General features: G+C 41.7%; 1 protein-coding gene across 1 annotated transcript in view; it reads right to left on the bottom strand.

Moving 5' to 3' along the window:
• The window catches only part of abca12 (ATP-binding cassette, sub-family A (ABC1), member 12), a 94762-nt gene extending 84331 nt beyond the window's left edge, over positions 1–10431 (bottom strand). The window contains 13 exon segments of the mRNA XM_039006272.1: positions 32–162; positions 310–440; positions 738–907; positions 1943–2086; positions 3053–3156; positions 4056–4177; positions 5516–5721; positions 5889–6068; positions 6870–6943; positions 7327–7451; positions 9054–9213; positions 9914–10007; positions 10363–10431. Coding sequence (XP_038862200.1) covers positions 32–162; positions 310–440; positions 738–907; positions 1943–2086; positions 3053–3156; positions 4056–4177; positions 5516–5721; positions 5889–6068; positions 6870–6943; positions 7327–7451; positions 9054–9213; positions 9914–10007; positions 10363–10431 — 1710 coding nt within the window.
• Positions 10432–11923: the final 1492 nt, after the last annotated feature.

The following is an 11923-nucleotide window of genomic DNA, read 5'->3' on the forward strand; positions in this document are numbered from 1 at the left end:
TGCTTTTCCTAATTAAAGCCAGTCCACTCACCTTCATGATTGTCTTCACTATTGAGTCCATGACCTGTCCAGCAAAGTTGTCAGCAGCAGCCTGGTTGGACATCAGGGAGAGGAAGGTATCCTGGTAGGTATGGGCGTCCGTCGACACCTTCCCCATCATCTCTGTGTGTCAGAAATAAAACACAAGGTGACCATGGTCAATTCAATTCAAAATGCTTTATTGGCACAACAGAAGTATACAGTTGCAGTTCATCTTCATTGGATACAGTATATGCAGCACTCATACAGTACTATACACACAGTACATACCCACTACAGTATCCAAGCCTGTCGTAGCCAGCTGCATGGAGGCATGGCCGGTGGTGAGGGCCATCTGAACGTAGTTCCAGCCAGGAATGCCCTTCAGAAGCTCCACTGCTACTGAGGACACACCCAGGAACCTGCCAACACAGAGTTTAGATGTCACCCATGGGAGAATGGACACTATGGATAGACTTTGGGCTTCTTTGCTTGGCAATATACTTTCTTATGGAGTTTATAGACTATTCTGAAGCTTCCAGGTACTAAGATCAGTTACACCTATTTCAGGTAGATTCAAGTGAAAGTCCTATCATCACCGACGACTACTTTAAGTCTATTTCCAAAACTATTGAACTAACAATTTTAAATGTGCAGTATTTTACATGTATCTAGCACCAAAACTACACAATGAGAGAAACAAAACAATTTTCACTCACAGCTCTTCCTCTATGGTCTGAGGCTGCGTGTCGCTGCTACGCTGGGACCTGGTGTTGTTGGAGAAGCCGTGGCCCCCGGGGGCCTCAAACAGTCCCATCAGGCTGTGGACGAGGCCTTTGGCGAAGGTCACATCCCACGGAGCAGTGTCTTTACTCGAGGCCAGGAGGCTCTGAAGATAGGAAACACAGCAAGCCACACAGAGGACCAATAAACCCCATTGAACCCCAATATCCTTTGCGACCCTGTATGCACAGTATGTTTAATACAGTTACCACTGATCATCATATAAGCCCATTAGGGATCAAACAGTCAGCCTGAAGTGTGTCAAGATGGGAAGATAAAGGGAAGGAGAGAGGGAAGAGATAAGGAACCAGGGTTGGTGTCAATTTCATTTCAGGAAGAAAGCTGACATTTTTTAACAATTTTTCCTCATTGCTATTTAATGAGGAAATGTTTCATTGGAATTTCTGCTTACTTCCTAAATTGACTGCATTAACATGGAATAGACCTCTAATCAATGAATCTCCATTGACATCGTGTTTCCCTTTGCTTTTAAGAGATTGATGTCAGCCTACTGTACCTATGTACAATAACCACTGATCACAAGATCAGTCCATTAATGAAAAAACAGTCAGGCTATCATCCAAGAAATATATTATTTCTGAACCCAACAGTTCAGTGAGTGAGCTAACAGTTGAGAGGCGCCTTAGCTCACTGCCTCTGCCTCTGACTGGTAATAAGTTTAAAGCTCTACCCCTAGCCTCGTGGCAGCCTGGCAGAAAGGTGTAATTGGTCATCTCTGGGGTCCTGTTATACAGGTGGCCCTGTGAGTTCCCCCATCAGTCCCCACTGCTCTGTTATGTTGTTGAAGCTAGGATGTTACCAAGGTAACCCTTTGTTTGGTTTGCCCCTGTGTCTCTGATTGAGTGTTTGTATTGAGAAGGGGGTAGAGCGAGGAAGGGAGGGACAAAGAGAGAGAGGAGGAGGAAGAGAGATAGAGAGAAAGTGGAATTATATAATGTATTCATGTCTTTACATTTGAACAACAGAGAAAAGAATAAGGGGAAAAAAGGTTTGTAATGCTATTCAGATAGGAAATGAAAGACAGCAATGGCCCTACCCCAGACATCACCTTCACTGTCTGTTTTCCTCTGTTCTCTGCGCTGATGCCATAACACATAGCCACCTACCCACACACACATACCTGTTGGGCCACCTTGTCGGCACTGATCCACCCCAGCAGCATATCCATTGTCCCTCCAGTACAAGCTGCTTGGAGCTCAACACTGAGGTTTCCTGAACATATGTAGGAATGCAGGAGTGCCTTGTCCATTGTAAGCGCCACAGCCTAAAGGTTGGGGTTGGAGAGGTTCATGTTTGGGTATGCATCAGCAAATTAATTTATACTTTAATAATCCCATAATTACTTTGAACTAACATAATTTTTTAGGAGTAATTGTACATATCTCCTTCAAAGGGATACTTCGGGATTTTGGCAATGAGGCCCTTTATCTACTTCTCCAGACAATTTTTATGTCGCTGTGTCCAGTATGAAGGAAGTTAGAGGTCGTTTCTCGAGACAATGCTAACTAGCGTTAGCGCAATGTCTGGATGTCTATGGGTATCTACTAGCATGCTAGCAGATACCCATAGACTTCCAGTCATTGCACTAATACTAGTTAGCTTTGGCTCGCAAAACTACCTCTAACTTCATTCATACTGGACACAGAGACCTAAAAATGGTATCCACCAGTTCATCTAACTCTGGGCAAGTAGATAAAGGGCAGCATTGCCAAAATCCTGAAGTATTCCTTTAAAGGGACAATCAGGCATTCAAATAACAACAAAACAGCCACCCCGCCACTTTTTGGGGTAAATAGCTTAGGGATGGTGCTGAAGAACTCAAATTCATAGACGAAGCTATATTGTCCCTTTTAGAAAAGTGGTGATAAGTATCACTGTTGAGTAAGAACAGGTTTTACATCCATCCTGATATCAGATAGAGTCACTAGTCACTTCCTGGTACCTAGACTTATCAGATTATATTATTTAGTATGCCCGTCATACCGGCTAAATATTTATTTACTGGAGGATATTCAAACACATACTGTGCTGTACTAAGAACAGATTTAGCCCAGGGAATGGAATCTTTAGCCAGGTCCCAGATATGTTTGTGCTGTCTTGCCAATGTGACACGACAATGAACACAGGAGTTGGCTAGACAGCACAAACAGATCTGGACCAGGCTAGGGAAGCTTAACTCACATTTCTAAAGCATTCTAACAGGGCCTTTGGCCAGGGAAGGGAGGTTTACCTGGTCTAGTGGTATCCTGACCTGCTGCATGAGGGTGTTGACAGCTGCTGGTGCTGAGGTATTGGGTGGCACCATGATAACATCACCAAGAGTGATGTAGACATCTGTGTAAAATCATATTTTTTGAGAAATGTCAGATAAAAGTGGCCTATCTAAAGAGGTTACTGACAAGTGACAGCTGAAAACATGACAGTCAACATTCCTCTGAGGGGTTTGTATTTTGGCCTAGTATAAATGTTGGATGTACGTTCACATTCTAATTTCTTTCATAGTGTTCCCTTCTAAATCAAAAGAATGTTGTTTGATTCTGTAAGTCATGACAAATAAAAACACTACCTCTGTCCTCTTCCAATTAACCTGGCTGACTCACATAGCTGAACTGAAATGAGCTAGTTTGGTAGTTGCCAGGATTTATTCTATCACAAATTGTTTATCCAAAAGCAACAGGTCAGAAATTCCTGATTCTTTATTTAATAGTTATTAAAGCCATTGCATCTTGTATTAACCCAGATGATAACGCCATAACATGGCGAAACAGTATTGTGCTTTGTTAGGGGGTTTCCCCTTAGGATAAAGGTTTATTGTTGTGGGCCTGCATGTGGAGTCTGAATTCAAAAATGTAAAATGCATCTGATTCCGAGCATCAGATTATATTTGTGTCTTCCCAACTGAATAAATACATTGACAAATCAAAAACATATAAATGAGTGCAGATGAACATTTGGTGCTTGAGGTAAAGTAGTAATTAGAGAAAGAATAAGGATGTTAATAAGAGAGTCATCAGAAACCAATAGAGATAGTCAGTAGACATGGAGATCAAACGTGATGTAAGAAAAAGGTTGGAAGTGATTTAAAGAGGGCCACAGTGTAAATATACATTTTTTGTGTAATCCTCAATAATTGTATTTATGCATGTTGTCTTTTTCTACTTGTGTTAAAATAAATTGTCTAATAAACAGATCTGATTTTGTTGATTGCTTTGTTCTTGGCATAGGTACTGTACCTTTGCCATGCCAGTTCCTGACGTACTGGAGCAAGTTGATGCTTCCGACAATAGCAGGGTTCACCATGGAGACAGCTGAAAGATTAGCCTCCGGGAAGTTGCTCTCGATGGCAGCCATAGTCCTACAAAGGAGAGGGGAGGAGGAGAAAACATATGCCTGATAATGATTTACTCACCTAATGTAGGCTATGGTGAGCAGACATAGAAATATCTGAATGTGCACACATGCACGGAAGCACACACACGCACATATGGATGTACGCATGCACGTAGCACACACACACGTACAATATTGGATCATAAATTGTGCCTTCCTGTATTATACTAATGCTACAATGTTTATTCTATTCTACTGAGCAGTTTACTTTATGTTTGTATTCTTATCGTATCTTATTTCTTATTGTTGTTGCATTGTCTAGAAGGAACCTGGAAGTAAGCATTTCGTTGGATGGTGTATAACATGTGTATGCCGTACATACGACAAATAAAACTTGAAACACACACACACACACATTCCAGACACCTGCAGCAAGATGAGTTCATTATGCTTATGTAATACCTTGAAGAAACAAGTTTCGACATTACTTTTGTCACGGAGAAAAAAGAGCCCGTCATTCATTATGATTAAAACACAGCTTAGGAGGTATGCATTTTTCCACCATGGTGCGGCTGACAAACCAGATTGTTGAGATAAAAAGGAATGGTAAAGTTCAGCAGTGTTTGTCGAAACTCCCTCTATAGTTCATCCTGTACTCTACAACTATCTATCTCTTGCTAAACTCACAGAACCACGCTACAGGCTGAAGTTTCCCCTAGGCACAGATCTAGGATCAGCTTCCCCTCTCCCAATCCTAACCTAAACCATTGGTGGGGGAAATGCAAAACCGACCCCAAATCAACATCTGGGGGCAACTATTCCCTACCCCCAGAACCAACCAAGGTTGGAAGCTAGGGTCAGTACAGTTTAAAACGCCATCAACAGTATACCCTCCATACTACAACTATCTCTCTCCTCCCAAACTCTGCCCTCTTCCTCAACAATACTCTCCTCGGAGCCTGGTTCCTTTCTAGGGTCCTTCCTTGTAGTTAGTTGTTTCCTTGTTGGTGTGCTTCTGCTTGCTCTTTGTGCTCTAGGCCGGGTTACTTTTAAGCACTTTGTTAGGCACTTTGTTAGGCACTTTGTTAGGCACTTTGTTGAGCACTTTGTTGAGCACTTTGTTGAGCACTTTGTTGAGCACTTTGTTAGGTACATTGTGACAACTAATAATAGTAAATGCCATTGAGCAGAGGCTTAATCCAAAGCGACTTACAATCATGCATGCATGCATTTTCATATGGATGGCCTTAGCGGGAATCAAACCCATGGCCCTGGCATTGCAAGACTTCTAAGAGGCATTCTCTACCAACTGAGCCACACATGACCAACTGTTGATGTAAAATACATTTGATTAATACATTACCTCTTGATGTTTTGCAGAAGACTCTCCCCCTCATCCAGCACCTGATCCAGGATCTTATCGGGGGTGGTGGGCATGAGGAGACGTGGCAGGCCCAGTAGCCCCTCCCACAGCGAAGTCTCCCTCTGCAGCCTCTCAAACACCACAACTGCCGTGCCCATTGTGGTTAGGGCCTGCGCTGGGTCTTTCAGCAACAGCTCCGTCAGGACCTGAGGGAACCAGCAGCATGCTTCAACATTAAAAATCAAACATGATCCATCTATCTTATGTCTGAATTTGCATAATATTAGTATTGTGTTGCCATCCTTCCAAGTCTTGTTTGTCACTGTTGGAACAGTGAGGAAGAGGAAATTTGAGAGCACACACACATACACACCTGGTTGATGGTGAGCAGTGAGACCTCCAGCAGGGTGTTGTTGGACTTGCAGAAGGTGACCAGTCCGTAGGTTAGGGGGTCGATGGAGGACATGGAGGACACGTTAAGGACCGTCAGGGAGAAGGAGCACAGAGACCTCTTCAACAGGTTCACGGAATCCAGCATCGCATCCAGCGCTTCCTGCTCGCTCGCACAGGGTAGAAGGATGGCACATAGGTATTTGGAATGAGTTATATATACAGTACATCATCTCAATACAAACCACTTTCTGAGATTTCTGGTTCCAACCGCCGTGTTTGTGTGACGCAGAGTAGGTGAACGGATGATCTCCACATGTGTGGCTCCCACCATGAAGCATGGAGGAGGATGTGTGATAGTTTGGGGGTGCTTTGCTAGTGACACTGTCAGGGATTTATTTAGAATTCAAGGCACACTTAACCAGCATGGCTACCACAACATTCTGCAGCGATACGCACTCCCATCTAGTTTGCGCTTAGGGGGCTATCATATGTTTTTCAACAGGACAATGACCCAACACACCTCCAGGCTGTGTAAGGGCTATTTGACAAACAAGGAAAGTGATGGAGTGCTGCATCAGATGACCTGGCCTCCACAATCACCCGACCTCAACCCAATTGAGATGGTTTGGGATGAGTTGGATCGCAGAGTGAAGGAAAAGCAGCCAACAAGTGCTCAGCATATGTGGGAACTCCTTCAATACTGTTGGAAAAGCATTCCAGGTGACTACCTCATGAAGCTGGTTGAGAGAATGCCAAGAGTGGGCAAAGCTGTCATGAAGGCAAAGGGTGGCTACTTTGAAGACTCTCAAATATAAAATCGATTTTGATTTGTTTAACACTTTTTTGGTTACTACATGATTCCATATGTGTTTTTTCATAGTTTTGATGTCTTCACTATTATTCTACAATGTACAAACTTTTGACTGGTACTGTACATATTGATGATTTCCATCAGACGCACCTTGTCTCCCAGTAGGGTGTTGTTCAATCCCTCCATGGGAGAGTTGTACTTTGATTTATCTTGGTGGCTGGCATCTGGAAAATATGAAGGATATAATTAAATTATAGGCCAGCATGGTACCATTCATTACACCATCCTTATGTCATTGTATAAATTGTAACAAATATAAACAAGAGACATTGCCACAAAGATTGTTAACATAGGCTACAAGGGAAACAAATCAACATAGTTATATTGAGTGTAGTATTTATTAGCAGTTCACCTATATGTTTTTAGACTTTCCTATGGTTTCTCTAGCCAGTCTGTTTGTGCTATCATGTCAACTTCTTGTTACTTATTGTCATGCCAAACATTGACAAAAACGCTTGGCTTGACAATGACAGCAATAGATTTGGCAAGAGCACAAACAGATCTGGGACCAGACCATGGTTTTCTGTTACTGAGGAAGTGGACCTACTCAGAAAGTTGTCCCAGAGCTCCATGATCTGAGGCTGGTCAGATGTCTCGTGCAGCACAGCACGGACTCTACCACCCATCCCAATGCCCATTAGCATGGGGGTGCCATGGGGCAGCAGGGATACCCTGTTATATATGGAGAGAGGGAGAGGAGAGGAGAGAGAAAGTACGGTGAGAGTGGTTATGCAATGAGAGAAGGGGTGGAGCGAGAGGGTAAGGTAAGAGAGGGGACCACTTAGACTGGTCTCAGATCTGTTTGTGCTCTTTCCAACTCCATTGCGTTCATTGTCAAGCATGACAATTCAATAATGAGAGAGCAGAAACAAACAGCCACCTAGGCTATTAAAATAAAAGGCATCAGTATGAGAAAATATAAATGTACCACACAGTAGAGTACAATGACAACCAATGACCTTTACAAATGCCAACCATCATACATAGCCTCTTCACAATCTTTTCACACAACCCTACACTTTGACAACAAACACCCATCAGTTACTTATGTAATAGCTGTTGTTTTTAACACAAAGAAACACTTACTACACTAGAATGGCGATGATAATGAGTATTTATAAAAGGCTGAAGATGTGTCCAAACAAAAAGGTAGAAAATAGAAGCTATGAAGGGTGAGGCATTGTGAAAGCAATCTGTCAGTCAGTTACGTATTACACCAGGGAAAGGGGAAACCAAACAGGTTCTCCTAACATTGGCACCCTCATGGAATGTTCTTATGCTCAACAACAATAAGTAGAATTAAGTGACAACGACAGCATGGACTAAACATAATGATGGAGTCACAGTTGATTCCACAGAGGAACTTGAAATATGCAACACACCTAACTCTACAAAGCAAGACTTTTCCATGGTCAAATGTTCAGAAAAGGACTCACGTCTATCTTACCTTAAACATATTATTTTAAATTATATTGTTGACCAATACAAATTCAAAACTGTACTACAAAAAATGTCTAATGAACAACATTGTCATTGCTGTGTACGACAGGCCATTATCAGTCAGCAGAAAAAAACAGAGTTAGAAAGCATTCCAGAGATTGTGTCTATTGTCTGAGGCTTACCCCCCCCCCCCCCCCCCCCCCCAAGGAAGTTTTCCATGAAAACACTAATCCCCTCCCTTGTGATGTGATGCAGTACCATCAAGGTGTCTCCCTCCTCTGTGCTGTGGGGTTGCTGATCTCCAGCCTGTCTCTTTGTCTCTCTACTCACTAAAACTATACCAGATGATAAAATGAGCCTCAACGCAAAACAAAAATATATTTATTCCTCAGTGGTATCACAATATTGATGAATCTGAAAGGAATAATTGATGTGACACATCCACAAACGACTTAATGTAAAAACAAATCCTTTTGGGTTATCATTATATTCATTTGTTCAGTTCTGGTGGATGTTGAGGTTTGACTTTTTTAACTTATATTATGACTCATGAGGCCTTTCTGCTCTGAAATCAAAGACAGCCTGTTTCCTCACACTATTCCCTGACTCTATCCTTCTAGGCAATGGAATTGCAAAATCAAAACCACAGCATCATCCAATTCTGATAGATAACTTGACCACTAAAGCACAGTAGTTCAGGTTCAGGTTCAGGAGAATGTTGTATGAGAATGGCCAATGATGGATGAGTTGAATGTCCCCCCTTACTACGCAAAGTGCTTTGAGCATCTGGAAAAGCACTATATAAAACCACAAAGTTATGTGAAGACAGAGTACCTCTTTGCATCGTGTTCTGTCCACGATGCCCTGGTGTTTTTAGTTGAACTCTTGGCGAACAGACGAGTTGTGTTGTGGCAGGAGCTGTCTGTGTTACACATGAGGGTCTGGAGAAAGGGGAAGAAACCTGTACTGGGGAGGTTCCTAGGGGCCACATAGCCTAGGAAAAAAAGATAGATAGACAAACAGACACCCCAATATCGTATCGTGAGTTCAATGGCAATTCCCAGCCCTACCGATTATGCATCTTGAATGTAAGTTATTTTGGTCATGCTTTGTTGACTTAAAACTGGACAGAAACAACACAATTTACTGGTATTGCTATACGAAAGCCCATAGACCAATCATGATGGCATCTCAACTCTAACACAATTCGGTCACTCCTATTTGTGTTGTAAGTTTTCTTTTATTTGCTGAATCACGTGATGAGGAGCTTTGTGAGAGGTGAGGACCCCAGGGTCACGAGATCTCCCACGTCACATTGACCGTCTTAACTAACTCTTTAGAGTTTTACGTCAGGGAGGGAAACATACACACAAATCTTTTCATCTGTTGTTTTCAAGCTTTGGAAAAGATCTCCAGAACAAAACATTGTAACTGAAGATGAAGCAAACACAGTAGTTAAACTCTGTCACTAATGGAATTGTAATTTAACGCAGTAGTATAATGACCACATACACCTGTAAAAAAAAATGGTATATGATTAACTCAACTCAATACTTTAGTTTAGTATTGACTGATGTATTCTCTAATCTCAAGGGGATTTTTTTATTTTTTTTAAATGTGTCATAGATTCACCAACAAGTTATTACGCAATGTCATAAATCAGTGCACCTCTCTAGAAACGGTCCTTTACTTACATGAGTCTTTCAACTTAGGGGGGAACTGGGAGCGGGTGATGGCCAGGATGATGAAGATGACCAGTGGCCAAACCAGGAGGGCCACAGTCCAGCCCTGATGGACAGAATACAAAGTTTCAGATCAGATAGTCCAGCCCTAACACACACAACACCTTACATTGTTTAGACTAGATAAAAACACAGACAATTTCTGAAGACAGTCAATGTTGCTTTCATTTGTTCATAGTTTTGTATACATTTGTATAAGTGCATTGAAATTACAGAACATGTAATGTTGATCTAAAATGTGTGTCTTAATGTGTAATAGATCATCAGAGACTTAGAACATGAGAAAATTCGTTTGGTATGACATAATTATTTTCTTTCAAGATGTCACTCATGCTCCTCATATAATTATTGAAGGAATAGCTTTCACAATAAACCAATGAAATGCTTGTTTTTTTACATACCGGTTGTCTAATGACACCAAGGGCATTTTTCCAAAGTAAAAGTCGCAGCTGTTGGAAAAATCCGGCCATCAGTAAAGGAAGCTGGAGGAGAAAACGATGGGGGGGAAAAGGACTTGTCAAATTATGTATATGTCAATGTTGAATACTAATCATTATAATATGCTCAGTACTATAATATAATCAGTACTATTTGTATTATTATATAAAGTCATCAAATCATTGCATTTAACAGACACTATGGAAAAAACCTATAGGGTTTCGTTATGTATTATGTAAAGATAGAGAAACTAGACCATGACCTGAATTTCCTAATATAATTTGGCCAGATCTAAGCCAACATTATTTATTTTTATATCAATTCGATCATGTTACAGATTCTCCCCACATTAGCCTGGTTATCATCATCTTTAGAACATATTCAAATGAACACAAAACATATAACACGAAAATAACATTTCAATTAGGTTACATTTTCTCTTGGTTTTTCCCGGGTAGCCTAAAGTCCTTATCGGATATTATCGACAGACTCCAACTGGGACATCGTAAAAGTAAATCCTAGCAGCCGCTCTCCGTCAGTCGGAACAACTTGAAGAAAAGAAAGAAAACAGGCTACTTCAATCCACAGCGTTTAGTGACTTATTATAATATGCGGAATATCTTGTGGGCCCAGCCAGCAGTTACAGTCCAGAGTGGTTGTCTGAATCCAATTTAGTTTGCCGTGATTCTTGGCTTCTGCAGGTGCTTCATAGACAGTCATGGACTAATAATGCAGCCTTAAGGGGCGGGTGTTGTAACTTGCCTGTCCTGTTTATTTGAGTGTGTGTGTGTGTGTGTGTCTGTGCATGCGTGCGTACGTAAAATTCGCTCCCGCGCTAATATTATAAAATGTTATAACTATTTTAATGCAGGCTACAAAATGTTGTCTATGAAGTTAATTTGCCTTCGAGTTGTGTTGTAAATGCGGATCCCCAATAGCTAATTGTGGTCTTATTAGTGAGCGGCAAGAAATAGGTAGCCTACGTTACCAAACACGTTACATATTGCAAACCACAACTTCCCACCCGGCACAAACTGGTTGGAACAGAGTCATTGTGCGGGGGCATTGGGGCTAATTGAGGTAATATGTAGGTATAGTCCGGGTAGCCATTTGATTACCTGTTCAGGAGTTTTATGGCTTGGGGGTAAATGCTGTTGAGAAGCCTTTTGGTCCTAGTGTCACGCTCGTTGTTGGAATGAGTGGACAAAGGCACAGCGTACTTAGAGTTCCACATGTATAATTAATATGAAACTCACCAAAAACATTACAGAAGAAAACGAAACGTGACATTCTGGGCTGCTCACAGGCAGCTACACAAAAACAAGATCCCACAAACAACAGGTGGGAAAAGGCTGCCTAAATATGATCCCCAATCAGAGACAACGATAGATAGCTGCCTCTGAATGGGAACCATACCAGGCCAACAAAGAAATAGAAAACATAGATTGCCCACCCTAGTCACACCCCGACCTAACCAAATAGAGAATTAAAAGGGTCTCTAAGGTCAGGGCGTGACACCTAGAC

The sequence above is a fragment of the Salvelinus namaycush genome, chromosome 13 (assembly GCF_016432855.1).
Source record: "Salvelinus namaycush isolate Seneca chromosome 13, SaNama_1.0, whole genome shotgun sequence".
Classification (NCBI taxonomy): Eukaryota; Metazoa; Chordata; class Actinopteri; order Salmoniformes; family Salmonidae; genus Salvelinus; species Salvelinus namaycush.